This window comes from Lolium rigidum, chromosome 7, assembly GCF_022539505.1.
Source record: "Lolium rigidum isolate FL_2022 chromosome 7, APGP_CSIRO_Lrig_0.1, whole genome shotgun sequence".
Lineage (NCBI taxonomy): Eukaryota > Viridiplantae > Streptophyta > Magnoliopsida > Poales > Poaceae > Lolium > Lolium rigidum.
The window spans coordinates 24,621,051-24,641,648 of record NC_061514.1 but is presented as its reverse complement, the minus strand read 5'-3'; the positions used below and the strand labels follow the sequence as shown (position 1 = coordinate 24,641,648).

The window sequence follows — 20,598 nt, the reverse complement described above, 5'->3', positions numbered from 1 at the left end:
CATCAGACCCTGCCGATGATTTGGTTGCTATTTAGTGATGATGATGCTCATGTCTCCCTGACCACCTAGCCTAGCGAGGACGAGGAGAGCAATAAGTATGTGGCCGACGGGGTAGAGGAAAAGCAGCCACTGCTCTTGGGTAGCTTAAGCTTGCTGCTAATGTAGCAGTAGTACGTGATACTGCTGTTCTGGGGCTATCTTGTCTACGACAGTACACACACATTGTGTGGTAGTCACTCAACTCAACTTATGCATTATTAGTGCTTCAGCCCGTACCCTCTCTACCATGTGACTGAGATGCTCTGCTCCTGATTAATTTTGATCCGGTTGGTGAGCAATTAAGCTGGTCTTGAGAGTGTAGTGCAGCGTAGTGGTAGAGTGAGTAATACGGCTGTCTACCAAATTAGTCAGCGCAGATGCTCTTCCTCTGTCGACTGGCTGTGATCTTATTTTTGAAATGGTTCTGGTACCAGCACGTACGTATAATGCGACCGCCTACCTGCTGCTCCCCATGCTCTTGTCACGATCCATCGCATTTTCTCGTTTGTACGGTACTTGTTGTGTATGCACATCACGGGTAGATACTGTCAGTCCCGGCCGGTCAGTCGGTTAGTTAGTCAGGTAGCCTATCTGCATCACCACACAACAGTCCGGGCTATGAATGAAACAATATACTAGCTGCTCTGCTCCTGTGTTACATTTTTTCAACAAAAAAATATATTAACAATATATTAGCCTATCTACGTTCTCTGCAACAACATAATATCCAAATAGGTCCCTTCGGGGACATCCGATATCCAAATAGCAGTACAGATAGACACAACAAAAAGAAAGAAAAGGAAAACTAAGAAAAAAATTAGTCCCGCTACAGTGTTCCAATTTGAGCAGTAGTAACACATCCACCATCAAGATAACACCTGAACTCAACTTCAGGCTCTCCAAAAACGACGCCTTCAAAAAAGGAACAATGCACAAGGGCCATCGTCGTTCGATCAAAGATCTTCGATTTTCGCACTGAAGATAGTCCCCACTCTCAAGGTTTGGTCGAAGTCAAGTTTTAGTATATTTGATGATTAAGTAAATATGATAGAATATCAACGTATATGATGTCAAATGTACATAATACTCTGTAATTAGTCAACATTACAGATGTATAGTTTTACTAAAACGTAATAATTATTCAAAGTTTGCAGCATTTAGGTTTGACCACATCTCATGCACGGAAGGGATTAGCAGCATAAGTACGTACAAGCAGAGAGTACTTGTGATCCACATGTGGTATGGTCTCACATCGCATCACTCACTCACTCGCACTCGCGAGCACGACACGGCAGGGGAATGGATTGATGAAGGAATTTATCACCCAACTTGCGATAATCAAAGAAGCGGAAGCTGCAAGCGTCAGGACGAGAGTCAGATGCAGAATAGCATCACGGATTCAGGGAGGAGTTGGCTGGAGAGGCTTCACCCAGTGGGGAGAAACAAACATGGGCATGTGGTAGAACAGGGGAACTCTGACGCCGGGTCGTGCCACGGCAACAATCATTGAAGCTTCCGATCGCCCTCCATCGTGGTGATGGGTGTCTGGCCTTGTCCTGCCTCAGCTTGACTCACCCATTGGTGTCTCAGGGCATCTCCAACAGGGCGACCCATCCCGCGCCCGCGTGTCCGGATGGGTCCAGCCGGACAAAAACCCGGCCCAGCGCGCGGATCCATCCCTAAAACGGATGCCCGCGGCGTCCGGATCAACGCAAACCCGGCCCAAATCTTGGTCGGGTTTGCGTGGCCGCGGACGCGAAAGGCTGGTCGCTCGCGTCCGCCCCTGGCCCGCGTGTCATAGGCATAAATAATATTTTTCATTAAATAGAACTCATTACAATTTTTTTTTAGCTACTACTTCTATCCTAAATACGTACGGGCCGGCGGCCTCGCCGGCGACTCCTCGCCGGCTCGTCGTCGAGGTCGTGGATTTCACTCGACGCGGGCGGCTCGTACGCGTGAGGATTCCACTCCGGCTTCCTACGGGCCGGGTGGCGCGTCGGCGGCGGCGCGGGCCTCGGCAGCCTGGACGGAGGCCATCATCCTCCTCCTTTCCGTCCGCGCACCTCGGGCGCGCTCGCGCTCCGCCTCTCGCGGCGGAACCATCCGCTCCCGCATAGCTCAAGCTCCTGCAGGCGGCGCGTTCCACGGCGGTACGCGCCTCCGGGCGGACGCGGCCGGCGGCTCCGGGCCTCGTGGTTGTCCTGCCGCCGGCGCATGCGCTCTTGCCGGCCGCGCTCCGCCGACGCGACATCCTCCCGGGCGCGCCGCTCGGCGACGGCAGCATCCGGATGAGGTGACGGGCTGCTCGCATAGCGAGCGCCTCGTTCTTCCGGCCGACGGAGGTCGCCCTAGCGGCGGCGGCCGGCCCGCCGCATGCCCTCGTGCTCCTTCGTCACGCGCGTGAGGTCGGCGAGACGCTCCTCGATGGCGGCGTTGATGTTCGCCGGCCGCGAGGTCCTCCGCGGCGATGGTCTCCTCCGCGGCGGCCGCCCCTCCTCCGCGGCCTCGTACCGGCCGTCCGCGGTCTCGTGCCGGCCCTCCGCGGCCGCCTCCCCATCTCCGCGTCACCGGCCTTCTTTGCCGCCGCCTCGGCGGCCGACGCGGGAGCGCCTCGTCGTCGGCGACCCACCGCGAGTCCGCGCGCTCCTCCTCGTCCGTCCGCGGGAACCTCGGCCCGGCGGCGAGGGAGAGCTTGGCCCATGTGGCCTCGAAGGGTGCGCGGCATGGCGCCGGAGAAGGTGGAGGGGAGAGAACGGTGATGCGGTCTGGGTGAGACCGCCGCCGTCTTTTATAGCCGGCGGTCTGGCGGGAAACTTGGGCGCGAGCGCGCGCCAATGGCGTTTTCGCGCGCGGGAACCTTGGTGCGCGCGGGAATCTTGGTGTGCGCGGGATCTTTCCCGCGCGTTCCACCGCCCACCATGGCTGTCCCGTCGAGGCCTGCCATGGCGCAGCGCCGCGCAACGAAGACGAACCACGTGGCGTCTCTTTGGGTCGCCGCGTTGGGCGCCGCGTGCGACCCAAAGGGACACGCGGACGCGGGGCGCTGTCCGCGTGTCTAGGCGGCCACGCAAACGGCCCAAAACGGACGGCCCAGCGCGTCCGTTTGGGTCGCCCGGTTGGAGATGCCCTCACATGTCAGGTTTGGTTTAGTTGCCACTTGGACTTGGCAATGGCACCTCCCACTTCCAGCGACGGCTAACTGATTCTCTTCTCTTGTTTAAAGCCCTGCTGAGAAACATACATCGTTGTGTCATGGGCTCTGGCCCCACGTGCTCCTACCATACCATTCCATACCATACCTGCATTCATGCTTGTTTCCTCTCAATTCTCAAACCAAAGTCTCTTACGATGTTTTCCACATGGTCTTCAAGGTGGATGTATGTATGTATGTTAACCATCAGCTTCGTCTATGTAGCACATGTTTCCACGGGGTGAAAATAAGTATGCACGATAAAAAAAAGTTAACATTTTCAGTGATAATAAACATAGCAATGTTGATTTGAAGTTCCGGAGCACCACGTTGAAGCCATTCATCGACAAGCTAGCCAGGAAGCTCTCCTTTTGGAAGGTGTGTTTGATGTCCGAGCAGGGGTGAGCGGCTTATGTCCAAATGGCGATAACGTTCTCTCTTGTCATTTATCAGTTGATGGCGGTGGACCTGGAGCCCTAGGTGTTGCAGCTCATCGACAAGTTGTCGGGTAGGAGGAAGCTCGCGGGGCAACTGTTTGGTGGCCTCGAATTCCGTGTGCCAGCCCAAATCGCTTGGTGGGATTGGCTTCCATAACCTGAGATGGCTTAATGCCTCCCTTTGGCGTGGTGGATTTGGTTTCAGCGGATGAGCTCATGCAAGCCATGGCTGGTGTTGGACCTTGCGGTGTCTAAAGATTCCCTTGCCCTCTTCAACGCCGCAGTTCGCATCAATGTGGGCTTGGTAGCGCGGGTGTTTTTTTTGCCAGACCCTTGGATCAGCGACTTAATGCTGAACCTGTAGCGCCCGCTGTCCTTGCTCTTGTGCGTCCTAGTCGGGCGCGAGCCACCAGGGTGCAGCAAGGCTTTCGTGGTAACCGGGAGCACTGGACATCGTCAGGCGGCTTACAGTTGACGTTGTTGTCCAATTCCTGAATCTTTGGAGGCTGGTTAGGAAAGTGCAGGTTGTCGACTGGGCTTCGGACTCGTTCGAGTGGAAAGCCGGGGGCCATGCAGGTCTGGAATTTGTTCACCCCGTCCAAGTTCAAGATGTTTGGATGGCTGGCGGTAGTGGGCAGGTGTTGTACAACCGACTGTCTTGAGTGCCGTGGGCTTGACTACCATGGGACGTTCCCCCTCTATGAGATGCATGGAGAAACCCTCGACCACTTGCTCCTCCAGTGCACTTGCACACGGTGTGGCTCCGGCCGTGTGCTTCGGCAACAGGGGTGGTAGCGGCTTCTCCCCTCCCTACAACGTCGCTGATAGCTTGGTGGCCCAAGGCTGAGGCACAGTCCATGTGAAAGTAGAAGAGAGCAGCTTTTTTTCGATAAAGAGAAGAGAGCAGCTAACTCGCTCATTCTTCTTTCCTTGCAATCGATTTGGCTCGAGCGCAATGTGCGAGCCTTTGATGCCACTTCGTGCACGACGACCGCCCTTGCCAACCACATCATTGACGAATGGAAGGAGTGGATCCATGCTAGGGCACTTGGTAGGGGTAGAACGGCAAGATGGGTTGGGTATCGTGTTTCCTACGCCGGTCTGTGCCTTGCCCTTTAGTAGGTTAAGGCGTTTGGCTGCGAGGTCCGTTGATGTAATCGTGTGGAACTATTTTATCAAAGTTTAATACAATGGCCACAGACCTACTGCAAGTTCTAAAAAAAAGTATATCGCGGAAATACATTCTCTGGGAGAATTGCGGACTGCAAAAAAAAATTCCAAATGACATCAAATTGGCGGGTGGCAGCTTCCATTAATACTCTCCCGGCTCACGATTGTTGTTGTCCCTTTTGTTTCAATCACATTGCATTGTAGGAATCCTCCTATACCATCACAACCGGGGTAGTTATGTTCTCTCTGTATCTAGCGTGACTCCATTCACGCTAATATCTGTAAAATGTTCTTAATAGAATAAAATCTTCTGTGTTGAAAAAAAAGAAAATAATCGGATTGCATTGTAGGAATCCACCTACCATGGGAGCCGGGACAGTCATGGATAGGGGTGGACTAACGAGCTGCTCGGATCGTTAAGGCTCGGCTCATTAAGCTAGTGATCGTTAAGGCTCGGATCGTTAAGCTCGTTAAGAATAACGAGCTGAAATCATTGTTCGGCTCGACTCATTATCTTCATGCAAGCGCTCGCGAGCAGCTCGTTAAGGATCGTTAAGGAGGCAGTGAAAAATAAACATGTGTGCATTCCTTGGTGAGGAAGAGAGGAACATAGTTTTTTAAATCCTAATGTAGGAGTTTCAAGCATGGTTAAAGAACACTATTTTGTTTGGCCCCTTCCTGCCAAATATTTGAGATAACTAAAGTGACTCGCAGTCAAAACTGGTGAAGCTTAGCTTGTTACCGATCTTAACGAGTAGCTCATGAACATAGTCAGCTCGATTGTTTAGCTCGTTAACCTTAATGAGCAAAAAATAATGCTCAGCTCGGCTCGTTAACAAAACGAGGCGAGCTCAAACGAGTCGAGCAAACGAGCACTCATTTAACTCGCCGAGCTTCGAGCTTTTTGTCCAGCCCTAGTCATGGAAGGTATACTACAAATTAAAGCCACGGCGTGGACCAAAAAAAAAAAGGGGCTCTGCCGAGTTCGTGAGGAAAGAGAGGCCATTCCGGCCACCAACACACGAGAAAACTTTGATAACCAACCTTTGGCAGCATTTAACGGCTCTCATGCTTGGCGCATGCATGCTGCCGCCCGGTTGCATCCACCTCCATAACCACATCGCATCACATTGCATTTTCTCATGGCCTCAGATGGGACACGCATTGTCATGACGCAGCGTAGAATGCCAAATTATCATTGTGCTCCCACATCAAGTAATAATAAAGGGCAAAAGGCCAAAACACTTCAATTCAGGGCTCTGTGATATTTGCTGCTAAATACTTGGCACTAAAATCGTTTTCATCGCTACCAAATTCGACACGCTGGAAGAACGTCTGTACTACTATCAGATGCTGCCGTCGAGGGACTTGGCTCTACATACCTGTAAATTCGAGTTAGTATGTAGACGACAATAGATTGTGGAGCATTGATGACAGGGGCGATGCTGTTTTTTCCTCCTAGCACAAGCATACGCTCCATGCATGCTGCTATGCTGCATGCCACCAAGATTTGCCAGAACTAGGAACCAAACTCAACTCGCGTTCCCAAAATGCTCGCACGGCTCCACTACATTTTGAAAAAATTATTGAGGGTGCAGTTCTGTTCTGGATGTAGAACTCATGGAAACTGCACAAATCTGTGATGAAGTCGTTGGATCTGACTGTAGATATGGGGCCAAGTGCTTCAGTGTTTCCTCATACACGGGTATCTTGAAATCAACAGCCTGTTCAGCATGGAAATATATTAGTAGTATACCTAGATCCAAGAAACGGGATGGTCGGGTATTGTCGAGCTGGAAAATGCATAGCCCACCTTTATTATCACTTGCTTAGGTGTCATCCTATGTCCACTAGATTTAGATGTGCACCTTGGCCATGGAGGAAAAAAATCAGGGCTTGGTCGTCGGCATAGGCTAGAGGGCAAAAATATTTCTGCTATTCCTACTGGTATATGTGAAGATGTTCCTATTATTGTTATTAATGTGCAGACTTTGTAATATTAGAAATGCCTGAAGATGATAACTTATCTATTATTATTGGTAGAACTTTTCTACTACAAGAACTGCGATAAATTGTGCTGAAAGTAAGGTCACCTTTCATGCAAAAGAAAAAGAGCACACCAGAGAATTATACTGAGCTACCAAAGAAAAGTATCAACGCTATTGAAGAATTCTTAAAATTGGAAGATTTGAAATACCAATTCCTTCTCCAAAACAAAAGTACCAAATATTAATGGTTAAAATGTGATGTAACTTTTCAAGACGATCATTTTGATAGGTTATACTTTTTTTCCCACGTCATATGCAAAAGAAAATGCTATTTTACCGAGAAATAAACTTTTTTGCAGAAAAAGTCAAATTCAAATTTGTTAATTTCTCCTAATAGTAGGTTAAGTAACATACAAGAATCTCAAAAGATTTTATTTTAAAAAATTTAATTTTTTAAATCATTTTCTACCATTCATTTGAAACTTAAAAAGGCGATCCACGAGGGTGGGGGTGAAAAAAAAATCAGGGTTTGTGCCGACGGCTTAGCCGTTGGCGTTGGGCTAGAGGGCGAAAGAAAATTCACGGGCGTCGCCTTACCGTCACGGCGGAGACCCCTGTGCCGACGGCTTTTCTATGCCGATGGACAGACCGAGTCTGTGCCAACGACCTTTTTTTTTTGTGCCGACGACCTTCTTCGTAGCCTGCCCTGTTGGGAACTTGACGCCCCCGATAAAAAGTCATCGGCACCTTGACGGTTTCATGTAGTGCATGTACATATGTGCACTGGCGGAGCTACTCAGGGGCCGAACCGGGGCGTGGCCCGCCCAGCATTTCTCCAAAAATATCTATACCTAAGCATAATCGGTGGCCTAACCCATTGATAGTAGCAAACTAAAGTAGTTAACGAGCAAGCAGGTCGGCAAACTCGCAGCGAGCATGCACCGAGAGCTCCTAGGTACTCATAAGAATGTTCACGTTTCTTTCACTGCTTGTTCATTCTTCTTCAATAAAATTATTGTCGTTCCTATCTAAGCTACGTAGCTAGCTTGTTAATCAATTCTATATAAAAAAAGCTAGCGGTTAGTCAATTTAGGAGATCATTTATCTTGGCTGGAATGATTTTTTTTTCTTCTTTCAAATTCCTATTTAGTCATTTGATGGAGAAATTAAAATTTCCAGAAATTTACTCTGCATTTACTAAAAGAACACATTTTAACTTGTTAAAAAATTCCAAACAAATATTTGCGGGTCCAGCTCCACATTCTATGTGCTCACAGAAAGTTTCACGAAAAAACGATATTTGTTGATCCTGAGACGACTGTGTGCACCTATAACGCAGAGATATGCGCGCCAATATTTTTTCAGGATTTTTGACATTTCATTTCAAAATGTGTTTAAAACACAGAGCATATGCATTCAAGAGCCAGAACTCGTCGTGTCGGATGTTTCACTCTATTTTCTCCAAAAATTGCTTGTCAATTTTTTTTGCGCTATCCTTTAGTTGGCCCGCCCAGCTTTTTCTTTCAAGCTCAACCACTGCGTATGTGTAATAGGTACAGCAGGTTACACCCGCATGGCCGCATGCAACAAGGCATACGCATGATGAAATCGTGCTCTACGATGAATGCAATCGCTTGGAATGTAGGATGAATCTCTTGACGACCTTCGAGGCGACGAAACGGCGACAAAATGCTGCGGTATGCGCTCGGTTCATGGACCGCGTACATGTCTGCATGCACGCTGAACAAACAACCAAACACAAAGTTAGTATCCAAAAGCTAGCAGTACCAGTCGTTTGGTTATATAATTGACTTGTCCACCTCTATCTTGCTATCCCCTACTCCTTTGTCCTCTCGTCATATGCCCTTTGCAGAATATCTTCTTACACCCCTCTCCTCCCCTTCTACCCACCTGGATCCACGTGATAATCGGCGGCGCTAACATCAAGGTTCTTAACAAGAACCAGGTTGTAGCAGTCGTAGCATACTCAGCACCTGTGTTTATTGAGTTTCTCCTCATGAACCGGAGGGGGATTTGAGGGAGTCGTCGGAACTTCAGTAAATGTCACTACACCACAAAGAGCGAGCTGTCAATGTAGAATCACACAAGTTAGCTCGTAGTGCTCTCAATTTAGATCCTGGCCGCCACCAATTGATGGACCACGCTCCTGATCCTGTTTTTTGTACCCCTAAGTACTTCCCAATGATAATAAGTGCAGACTCTTGTTCTAAAATGAATTGATTGATGTTCTAATTGTACACAAAACTAGCATGACAATAAGCACCCGATTAGATAATCAAGTTTGTTTTATGTGTGTGTGATTGAATGGTCGTGCATCTTTGCACACAATATTTAACAGTAGACGCAAAATCGACTAACTGATGCATCTTTGCTCTAGAATCGACATTGATAATCAACAACTGATTAACTGATGACTGACACGAGAAAGCACTAGCAATACTAGTCAGGTCTCGGTTCCTATTCATAAATATTCTAATTAGGGGGCGAACGCAGACCAGCCAAATCGACCCAAGGTGACTACATATACAGTACAAACAAAAAAGGCTGAAATCTGCTGCTGGCACAAACTGTTTCTTCCACTTAGGCAACGAGTTTGCCTGCTGATGGCATCGCTGCCCTATCACAATTCAAGGACGAGAATCAAAGAAAAGATTAAATAAGCCCAAGCTCTCCGATTAGCCTCACTAATCTATCTCCCAGCATCACTCAGTCATCAAGATAGTAATACGATGCTGCCAACTTCTGCTCCCGGTCCTTGATAGAGTCAAGCTTGTTGATCCTCGGCCTGTAGTTGGTCGGGTCTCTTCTGAAAGTGATGTCAAGATGCTGCCAATAAACAAGAAACCACAAATTACTATTCCCAGAATTGATACATGGAAGCAAACAGGGGTCTCCTATATTACTACATGTTATTAAATAACCTAATGACATGTATTAGATGACAAATATTATTAGCTTCAAACCATAACTTTTTTTGCTTTTCTAACATCTGTCCGCTCATTGCATTTTGTGGAATTAAATGATATATATGCAAAGCTGTTGTTCAGCATGTACTTCCTCCGTTCTCTTTTAATTGACTCTAATTTGGTACAAAGATGTACTAAATCAAAGTCAATTAAAAGGGAACAAAGGAAGTATGGAGTATTAAGGAATACATATGAAACCTAGTGATCAGGGGATACGTGAGCACCCCTCCTCTGTTCGACACGTGTCTAACGGCGTTAGCACTATACGTGCATCGACGCGATCTAGCGCGTCGAGTGGAAGGTCGGAGAGACACAGGCAAGGTGCACGGCGACACGCTTGGCCAGGGAGACAATGGCGCGACCTCAGATGCGCGAGGTGGAGGCCGGCGAGGTGGAGGTGGAGGCCGACGAGGTAGTGGCCGTTAGTGAGTAGCAGAATCCAACGGTGGTGGACCAAATCCAACGGTGATAATTGGATGCTCACGTATCCCCCTAATCACCAAATCCACTCTCGTAATGAATATATATATATATAGGTAAACTAACTGGGATACTATGGTGCCTGGATATATTCATACTACACCCGGGTGTAGTTACACCCACGCGTGTTTCTCATAATCTAGAGAGTATCTATCATACCGGAGAGTATGTACATGTAGTATGAAGTATATTAGACTATTTTGGTAGTATATATAATACTTTATAGGCAGTATAGGCAGTATGTACGTAGACTCATTTTTACGTATACATATGCATGTATTTCGGCTATATAGTGCAAACTACATGCTCAGTTGCATTTTTTTTCACCAAACTTGGTTTAGAATATCTTAGATATAGTGTAAGAACATACTCAAACCGATAAAGTATGGTACATACTACTTCCGTATGGTAGTATATGAGACATGGGTGTAGTTACACCCAGGAGTAGTTAAATTAAGCTTCCTACCACCCGATGTAATTTTTGTTTGGTTTATTAGGTTGCCTGCTTTTTTTTATCGTGGGGATCCGGGCATCCCGTCGTGAGGAAACTGCCTCCGCGAGGCTCTCCTAGCTCGCCAGATCCGGCGACCTCTGGCTCCTTACCGCTGCCGCCATGGAGATCCCGCGTCTCCGCGCCCTTGTCACCTCCTGCTCGCCAGCCCACGGCGACCCAGCTCCTCCAGTTCAGTTCCTTCTCCTCCCTTGCTGGCGTTCCCGAATTCCAGGCGGCGCGCGTGGCAAGCCCCGAGGAAGCTGTGCGCGGGGCGATTCCCGGTGGATGGAAACGCGGCCAAGAGCTCGCACGCGTGGCGTATCCATGGCGATTCCGTCATCGCTGCTCCATCTGTCCACTATCCTCGGCGTCCTTTTCAACACCGCCGCCCCAGGTACAGGTCCTTTCTTCGGCGTCAGCCCCTGGGGAAATTTTCTGTGGTGGTTCATGTATCCTCTTGCAGGGAACAGGAGGGTTGTGCATCAGGCCACGAGAGCTCTCTCCAACCTAGTGGATCGTCTCTTCAACATGAGGTGAGTTCCCGATTGGAGGAGGTGATTTTTTTTCAGTGGCAAGTTATCCAGGCTACGAGCAGCTGTCCAACTTGATATATTTTTAGTACACATATTGTTTCCTTAATTAGCAGTGTATCTGGATTGGATCTAGATCTTTCTCCCTTCTGATCTACTGTGTTCCCGTGGATAATAGCTTGTATCTTGGTTGTATCTAGATCTTTACTATTTTAGTAGCACCCTGGGTTGAGAGCGAAGGTGAGCAACTGAAATTGGACCGGCCTCCCGCGGTGGCTGCCACAACGCTAGCATATGGCCTTGCAGTTTGGGTAGTGGCTAAATGTTATTTCATCGATAAGTTTTTCCACTGTCGTCTCCTAACTCTCATGGAGATACTAATCTGAAGGTATATATGATGCCCCCCAATGGGGGCCTCACAGCGCTCAGCGCACGTGAGCCGTCGGATCTCCTCATCTATGTATCTCAGCCGTTCGTTCTTGCCTCTCCTCCCACTAGATAAAGACATGTAATGGCCCTGTGCTACCTGCCTGAGGCTGCTGGTGGGCCCCACCATCGTTCGGGCCCGCCTGTCGGCGACTGCGGCTGGGATCTCCGTCGGTATGCATTGGCGCCAGGCAGTGGATCTCAACCCGCAGGGTATTTTCGGTATTTCACCGCGGACATATAAAAAGAAGAGAAGAGCATCCAGGATGGAAACCCTAGCCGCCGGCTCGTCGTCGCGCGTCCTCTCCCCCCAATCCCCACTCCTCCCCATCTCCACCTCTCCTTGCGCGTGCGCGGCCGCCGGCACACGCGCCTCTGTCTCCACCACGTCCCTCTGCGGACCGCCGGCGCGCGGCGACGGGTGGCACGGCCGACCTTCGGCATGAGCCGCCGGCGCGGGCAAGGGGCGGCGCGGCCAGTCTCCGCAGGGACGAGGCGCGCCGAGCTCCGTCTCCTCCACCCAACATCCTTCTCCTCGCCGAGCTCCGTCCCGAGAGGCTCCCCGAGCACCGAGCTCGTCATGGCGGCGAACGATCAGCCGGCGGCGGTGCCCCATGAGGTGGCTAGGCCGCCACCATCCTCCACCCCATCAACTTCCCCATCCTCCACACTTGTAACTTTCTGGCGGTTGATGCGGGAGAGAGCAGGCGTCATATGAGGATGGGGATCTTGACCGAGGCAGAGAAGCAGCAAAAGGAAGAGGTGAACTGGAAGCCGATTCTTCTCCGGCCACCGACCTCACGTCGCAGATCACGGGCCGCCGCCGCATCGCGCGAGGTGGCGAGTCTCTGCCACCGTCCATGCTCCTCTTCATGGACTTCTCCTCATGGCTGAGCTATGTCGCTTCTCCTCATTAAGATTCGGCCTCTTCCTCCCCCACAACTGAGGTAATGGTATCTCTCCCCCTCTCAGTTCTGATATCTTTTCTTCATTTAGATCTCTGGACTCATGTAAGATCTATCTGAAAACTAGATCCGAACATTGTGACTATGAATATGTTTGGCTTAGTCTGTTGTGTCAGTGCTTGACAGATATTGCAGTATGATGTACAAATTATACTGTAGGAGGTAGATGAAGACATTCAGGTGAGCTATTTTCTCACTAATTATCTGCTATTTGTTTTCTTAATCATGAGACTGAATATTTGTGTCTGATACGGGAATCAACATAGGTCTAGAAAAAAGAGAGATTGCCTCTAGAAAAAGGTGGCTCCACAATTAGTCAATACACCTTTAGGATTATAGAGCTAGTGAGCACGTCAGGTTTTTGTTAGAATTTCAGTAGCTTTGCTTTAGCATTTAGTTAAGACTCATATTTTCCTATATATTTTGTTGGCATTTTATGGTCTATCATGAGCTCAAAGAAGCCTGATGGTGTTCTTTTTTCATGCCCGACTGAGATGACTGAATCTGTACTCCTGTATGTGGACAGAGACACATGTGCAGAACCTGTGATGGAAAATGCTCTGGGTAGTTTATCATATCAAAGGTACATCATATATATTATGTATGCCTTCCAATACAACTACATCTTGTTGCAGCTAATTTTGAATGTTTATACATATTTAACTATTTTACGTAGTTCTCTGATCCAAACTTGTATAATACATGTATTTTCTTTCTGAGTAGATGCGATCTGTTTCTAATATGCAGTTCTAATCCATACTTGTGTAATACCTTTTATTGGTTTGTTATTCTCTCTGCACGGCCAAATTTCCCACTTCATGGCACATAGAGGGAAACAATAGGAAATACACACCTGTTGGTTTGTATTAACCTTTTATTCGTTCAGCAAGATACTTGCAGCATTCATATTATCCCCTGGTTCTGTAGATAATTTAGCCCATCCAATGTCTTGTACTGAATGATTAACTAGCTAACAGCTGAACTAAAACAATTGTTTAGGTAATGAGCCATACTCCATGATTGTTTGTTGTTGTTACAGCTTGTAATTATGCTTCCTGGACTGCTGGGGCATCCAGCCTGTGTCTGCTTTCCGCGTCATTTCTTCAGCAACAATCAATATAGGTACATTCTAACTGTTTACTACTCTCTGGCATTATATGGCTTGTACTGCAAAGTACTTTATATTAGTCTTCTGCCTCAAGAAAAATGAAGGCCGGCATTAAAATTTATATGACTAATTTATTCACTGATTATATTATATTATAGCAACAAGGCACCAACCTGCTGGCCACCGTTAGTTTTAGAGAATTCAAATTCTGGTTTGGATGGTCAAAAATGAGTATGACTTGACAGAGGGGAAAATGATTTTGTACACGAAAAATAATTAAATCCTACTCATGACAACGATGTGCATGGATTTGCTACATGATGTTTGATTTTATTGGGACATGTAATTTGTTAGCTGGTTCGTGTTTAATAACAATTTTGTTTTTCTTTATCCTTACATGGTTACCAATTTTGTGATTGCTCAACGTTTATTTTTTAGGTTTCATGACATCCCCTACAGGGAACAATCAGAGGGAAAACTTGAAGACGCTTTAGGTTATATGGAGGATGATTCATGTGGTCAAGTGTATGGCGAGGTATTTAAGCCTATTTAGATCTTGGATAATTTTTTAGTATTATCTTTGGGTGCTTCTTTTCTCTTGCCTGAGTAGGTCATCAAAACGATAAATATTCATATTTTTTAAATGATGGCATGATGGTTAAGCGTTGTGTTTTTCTTTGATACTCTTTTGATCTTGAACCCTTCTTCTGATCCTTGTGCTCACTGCCTCTGTTTGTATTTGGTCATAATTCAGTACACTTCTTCTGATCCTTGTGCTCACTGCCTCTGTTTGTATTTGGTCATATTTTGTCTCCCAGATTGTGATGATGAATTGATGACTGCATGTATTGAGCCGCTCTCATGTGAGTTACTATCTTTTCCATGGTTTTCAAGGCGTTAAGGCGGTTTAAGGCGCTGGGGGGGCGCCTGAACGCCTAGGCGCTCAAAGCGCAAAGCGGGGCGACGCCTTATTCATAGACTGCCATCTATCGGAGAGGCCCAGCCCAGACCAGTTTTTTTTATTGAGGGGAAGCCCAGCCCAGTTATGCCTAACCCAGCAACACAATTTAGGATAAGGCCCAGCCCAGATGTGCCTAACCCTACCAGAATCCACGATGCAACATTGCAACCGCTCGTCCCTACCTCTTCCCGACGAAGCAGCCTGCAGCCAGCCGGCGGCGGCGACCCAACCGGGCGGTGACCCAACCTGCGGCGACCCTTCCCAGTTCCCACCTTCCCCTATCGTCCCCGACGAAGCAGCCACACCTCCCTGTTGGGCTTGGGCGCGTGAGACAAGATCTGGCATAGGATGAGCTGGCCGCCTGAGGAGAGAGCTCCTCTCTCTCACTCAATCGATTCGATTCTGTGACTGGTCTGTTCTCCTCTCTTTCCTCTATAGTTTCCCTCTCTCTGGCCCCCAATTTTCCTCCCATCTGGCCTAATTTCTGTGTTCCCGCTCGACCTTGTCCATGGCGTCGAAATTCGACCAGAGCGACGCTTTCTCCGCCTTGGCGACGACCTGGACGCCTCAAAACACCAAATCGGACGCCTTAGACAAAAATCTAAGGCGGAGACGACGCCTTGACGTTGCCGGGCGCTCTGACGCCTAGGCGACGACTAAGCGACGCCTTAAAAACCATGATCTTTTCACAGTGTGATTGCTATTAGATTAACAAAACTTATCTCTTGTCTTCTCTTTGTCCCGTCTTCCGTAGGGCAGGCCTTCGTGCCCGCCATTGTCAAGTTCTCCATTAGTATGTTTGTTCGATTCGTTTTCTTTCTCTATTTGGGGTTACAAAGGGTCATGCTAGGCGTGTCCAAAAGCTAATGCTAAAGTACACTAATGAGATCGCTAAAATACACTAATGCTAGGACTTCAATGTAATTTATTTAGTTGTAGATCTGTGTGGCCTGCACTTCTCTTCCCGTTCACAAGAGGATATTTTCTGAAATCTATATGATGTTTCATTCAGATTTCATCTTTTAAACGTAATTGAAGTCCTTGAATTAAACTAATATACTCATGACAGGCATCTTATTGTGTTTCCTTTGATTTATGCAAGGTTCATTCATGAGATTCAGTTCACAAGGTTCTTTGAATTAAACTAATATACTCATGACAGGCAAATATTTCTCAGGTTCACACCTCTGTTTCTGTAATTAAAAACTTGTGTGTTGCTTATTTGGTGCTGATGATTAATATTCATAAGCAAGAATATATTCCGTGGAGATTATCTTAGTTAGTCCTGATTACACCTGAGTGTGCAATTGAGCACCTACATCAGTTAGGTTGTTTAGTAAGAAATGTAGCGATGCCCTTGCAGCAAAATACTTATTTCAGTAAATGATGCCTGAAACTTGTTTGAGTCACTGCCACGAAATAATTCATCCATGCGTTTTGGTTCAGATAGTGCTAGGAATTATTTAGCCAGCTCTAGATTTAACGTGTTCCATCGTTCTGAATTATATACTGTCATATGCACATGAGTTGACAGAGGGGAAAATGATTTTGTACACGAAAAATAATTAAATCCTACTCATGACAACGATGCAGGTGGAGGAGATCCCAGCAGTTGACTTGCAGTGTGGAAGAAGGGCATGAAGATCAAGGAAGGGACCTGCTGCATACAATCACGCCAGACCTGGTGTTCATCATCGATGATAAGTCGCACAAGGTGTTCACCCGGTACGGAAACTACTTGGTGACCATGCATAATCACAAAGCAAAGGATTTCCTATGTGGTTATGTTATTTCCCCTTTTGGCTAACGACAACTTTTGTGTTCTTTTAATTTTGTTTGCTGATCTACTTGTGCGGATAAATTACTGTCAGGTGACCAACTTGGATGTTATTATTCTTATTTTTAGCATACGGTAAATTTATTTTCTCTTGCTATGTGCTATTGTGCAATTATACACGATATGCGTGTGTGTGTGTAGTAGCACCACTGTTGAGGAAAATTTTCAGTTCCTTTATTCAGAACCATTGCTGCATGTGGTTTACGAATTCTTTGAAACAATGTAACGTGCTTCCTTTTCCTTCTGTATGCACTTATTATCATTTGCTTGAGCTACAATTTTGGATGATCACTGTCTCATCACGACTTAGTTTACAGTTTGATCTTATTAGAAACTTCTTGCATTCACTTGCCCTATATTTTGTGGGCGACGTCACGCGAGGAGATTGGTTGGGTGGCGTGAATGGAGATACAGGTTCTGGATTATTTTAGATAGTGCTAGGAATTATTTAGCCAGCTCTACATTTTAGCGTGCTCCTTCATTCTATATTATTTACTGTCGTGCACATGTGGTGACGAAGGAAGAGCAAATTATTTTGTACAAAGGAACATAATACTCCTACTAACAATCACAGCTACTCTCAATTTCACTGTCGATCTGCTCTTTCAGGTGTTGCCGGATTGGCTCAATTCTTCCTCACGCGTCGTTGGAAGGCTTCGTTGCGTCTCGCCGAAAGGTTGTCAGGTCAGCTTGTATTTCCCTCTAGATTGCTGGCCGCATTGGTACCAGGTAGAGATTCATACCTTAAATTTCCCCGTTGGGAAAAGTAGGTATTATTTTGCTTTTTGTATGGCAAGAATGGGCGAGAGCTTTTCCTCGGGCCTCGGTTCATCTCGATAGGCTGTTGAGGAACTGTACGTAAGCTGGATCAGGGAACTAACGATACTCCACTCTATTGATTGGCTACCAAAAAAAGCAATTACACTACCCCTATTGAGTATCATTGTCAATAGATTGTTGTCGAGGCCGAGTGTGTGCCCTCGAGCACATGTTGCAAGAATAACTAGGGTACTTTTTGTCCTTCGAGCATAGTTACTATACGTCATCTGCAAGTAAGATCTTGGGTGCTTTCCTTCTGATTATTAGGTGGTATCATCTATTTATTGATTGATATCATTTTGAGAACATATACTTATCGATTTCTTGGTCTCGGTAGGACACACAAAATCTTTGTCATTTGTCAAATTGTTATAAAACTAATTATATATTTTGTAATGATAGATCACCTAATCCCTGTCTAAAAATACCTAAATTTTAATTTATTCACCAATGGAGGCAAATCTTGAGGCTTGGGTTCTTATGCTATATCCAAGTGCAAATAATACTCCTGGTTTACAAATACTTTCATATGTTTACACATTAGTATTTCATTCCCTTTATTCTCGAACATTTTTTGTTTCTGTGGTGATCTAAATGTTGCTTTATTTTTTGTTTTGTTTTGTTTTGTTACAGCCTAATGGAGGTTGTTGAGAAGACTGTCGAGATCCTGCCGGTGTCATGCTGGAAGCTATGCTGCAGAAGCTGCACCTTTTGGCGGTGCAACTACCTATTAGAATTAGTTTGTGTGTGTGTGCGCGCGCTCGCTCGCTCGCAGTGGCCTCTAAGACCGAATTGCAGTGATCTTATTTAGATGTTATTTTTGTTATTTTTAGCTTTATTTCTATTTGTCTCTGAAAAACTGCAAGTGTTAACATATTTTGCTATTTTCCTAATTGCGTGTACGCATTGTTGTTCCATTATGATTTCATGTGTTTAACTTATCGACTTTGTTTTATAAATCCTATAAAAACATATTTCCATTTCCATTTACATGTTGATTTGTTTGATTTTCACGGGATCGTTGCATTTTTATTTTATTGCAGTGTTATGAGAAGGGCAGACCAGTGAGGATTCAGATCGATGGGGTGAGTTTTAACATACATCTCAATTTTTAAGTGAAAGCTTTGGTACGTGTAAGACTTTACACTTCTCCATGATGAACCTTGGATTGGTGTTCCTGAAGATCAACTTCTTTTTACTATCAATAAAATTTGGTATGGTGGATATAAACAACGATTCACTTGGCTAGCTAATAGAGCTCTCCCATTTTCTACATCTTACTAATGTAGGTGCTCCTCCTAAACTTCGGAGATGAATTGCGGCTCGTGGCCTCTTCTACTTGCACACCCAAGGGTGACAACCTCCACTGACTAGCATCTTAGATGCCCCTCGGCCACATCGTCGCGTGAGGTGAGCAAGCACCCTGTCCCCATCTTATTACTCTTAGACAACTTCTAAAGCATGGATTAGAGCCTAGAGGGTTCACAAATCTGTTGTAGAAAAATATTATAGTATTGCTGAAAGGACACGGATGTCGCCTAGGGGGGGGGTGAATAGGCGATTTAAAACTTTTACGAGATGGGCTTAACAAATGCGGAATAAAACTAGCGTTTACTTTATCAAGCCCAAAGCCTATATACTATTGTTCACCTATGTGCACCAACAACTTATTCTAAGCAATGGTTCACCTATGTGCACCAACAACTTATGCTAAGCAATACAAGCAAGTATGTGATAGCAAGATATATAACTTCAAGCACGATGGCTATCACAAGGTAAAGTGCATAAGTAAAGAGCTCGGGTATAGAGATAACCGAGGCACGCGGGAGATGATGATTTATCGCGGAGTTCACACTCTTGCGAGTGCTAATCTCCGGTAGAGAGGTGCGGTTGCTTAGTGCTCCCGAATGCCACAAGAGGCTCACCTTGAGGTGTGGTTGCTCGATGCACACCAACGCCACAAAGGCCTCACCCCAAGATGCGGTACTCACACCACACACCGAACGCCACGAAGGCGCCTCACCTAAATCTTCGGTGACCCTCGCCACAAAGGCCTAGGTCACGGTTCCACTAAGGGATTTCCTTCGAGGCGGAAACCGGGCCTTACACAAAGATTGGGGCACACATCCACAACTTAATTGGAGGCTCCCAACAAATCGCCACAAAGGCGTAGAATCCGTCTAGGGTTCCAAGAACCCAAGAGTAACAACCTTCTTGCTTTCACCACCACGAATCACCGTGGAGAATTCAAACCGATGCACCAAATGCAATGGCAAGAACACCACAAAGATGCTCAAGTCCTTCTCTCTCAAATTCCAACAAAGCTACAAAAGCTATTGCGGGAATAAGAGAGGAAGAACAAAGGAATTCACAAATAACACCAAGATCAAGATCTAGAGAGTTCCACTCACAAAGAGATGGATTTGATTGGTAGAAATTTAGATCTAGATCTCCTCTCTCTTTTCCCTCAAATGGGGGCAAGAATCATGGAGGGATTGAGAGATAGTGCAAGCTTCTCTAGTTCAACAATGGAGGAGAGAGAGAGTGAGAGAAGCCACCGCCCAAGGAGGAAGAAGGGGGTATTTATACCCCCAAGAAAATCGAGCCGTTGGGCAAAACCGGGGCCGGATAATCCGGCCTAAGTAAGGACCGGATAATCCGCCCCCACCGGATAATCCGGCCTCGGGGACAAAACCTGGTAAAAATCCGGCCAAAAGTCGGCCCCTGTCCAGAGCTGCTTTTCTTACGGTCCTTAGCCGATTTCGAGGGGCCGGATATTTCCAAAATATCCGGCACGGCAAAGCTGCGAAACACCAAAACTAAAACGGGCATAACTTTAGCATCCGGACTCCGATTTTGATGATCTTGGGCTTGTTTTGAAGCTAGGAACAAGCTCTACAAGATCATGCGGGAAACCATCATAGTCCAACAAGGGAGGATAGAAACAAATGATGAAAGGTTTGACCTATCTAAAAAAGACATACGGTAAAACCTCCAATCTCGAAAATGCAACAAGTTGCCCGTGCAAAAACCATTCTTGATGAACTAGAGCTTGTCATGAGAATAAACACAAGCTCTAAATCATCACATGGATAAGATCCAAATAACAACCTGTTATCACCAGATTTTAGCCAAATCGGAAGATGGGCCGTGATTGAGATGGGC

The 20,598-nt window shown here is 46.5% G+C and overlaps 1 protein-coding gene across 6 annotated transcripts; it reads left to right on the top strand.

The window, feature by feature from the left end:
• Window positions 1-11,054: 11,054 nt before the first annotated feature.
• LOC124677697 lies at window positions 11,055-18,512 on the top strand. Of its 6 annotated transcripts, none has more exons than XR_006994198.1 (7): window positions 11,055-11,181; window positions 11,251-11,320; window positions 13,235-13,291; window positions 13,748-13,830; window positions 14,255-14,351; window positions 16,371-17,298; window positions 18,067-18,512. XR_006994198.1 is itself a non-coding variant. In XM_047213660.1 (6 exons), exons 3-6 carry the CDS (start codon window positions 14,323-14,325, stop codon window positions 18,242-18,244), a joined length of 414 nt encoding a protein of 137 aa, XP_047069616.1. In that variant the 5' UTR covers window positions 12,301-13,291; window positions 13,748-13,830; window positions 14,255-14,322; the 3' UTR covers window positions 18,245-18,512. The 6 variants fall into 6 exon arrangements, 1 of the variants encoding a protein (XP_047069616.1); XR_006994194.1 differs by lacking the exons at window positions 11,055-11,181; window positions 11,251-11,320 and adding exons at window positions 14,635-14,679; window positions 15,880-15,954 and having other exon boundaries at window positions 12,301-13,291; XR_006994197.1 differs by lacking the exons at window positions 11,055-11,181; window positions 11,251-11,320 and adding an exon at window positions 12,301-12,690 and having other exon boundaries at window positions 12,835-13,291.
• The last annotated feature ends 2,086 nt before the right edge of the window (window positions 18,513-20,598 follow it).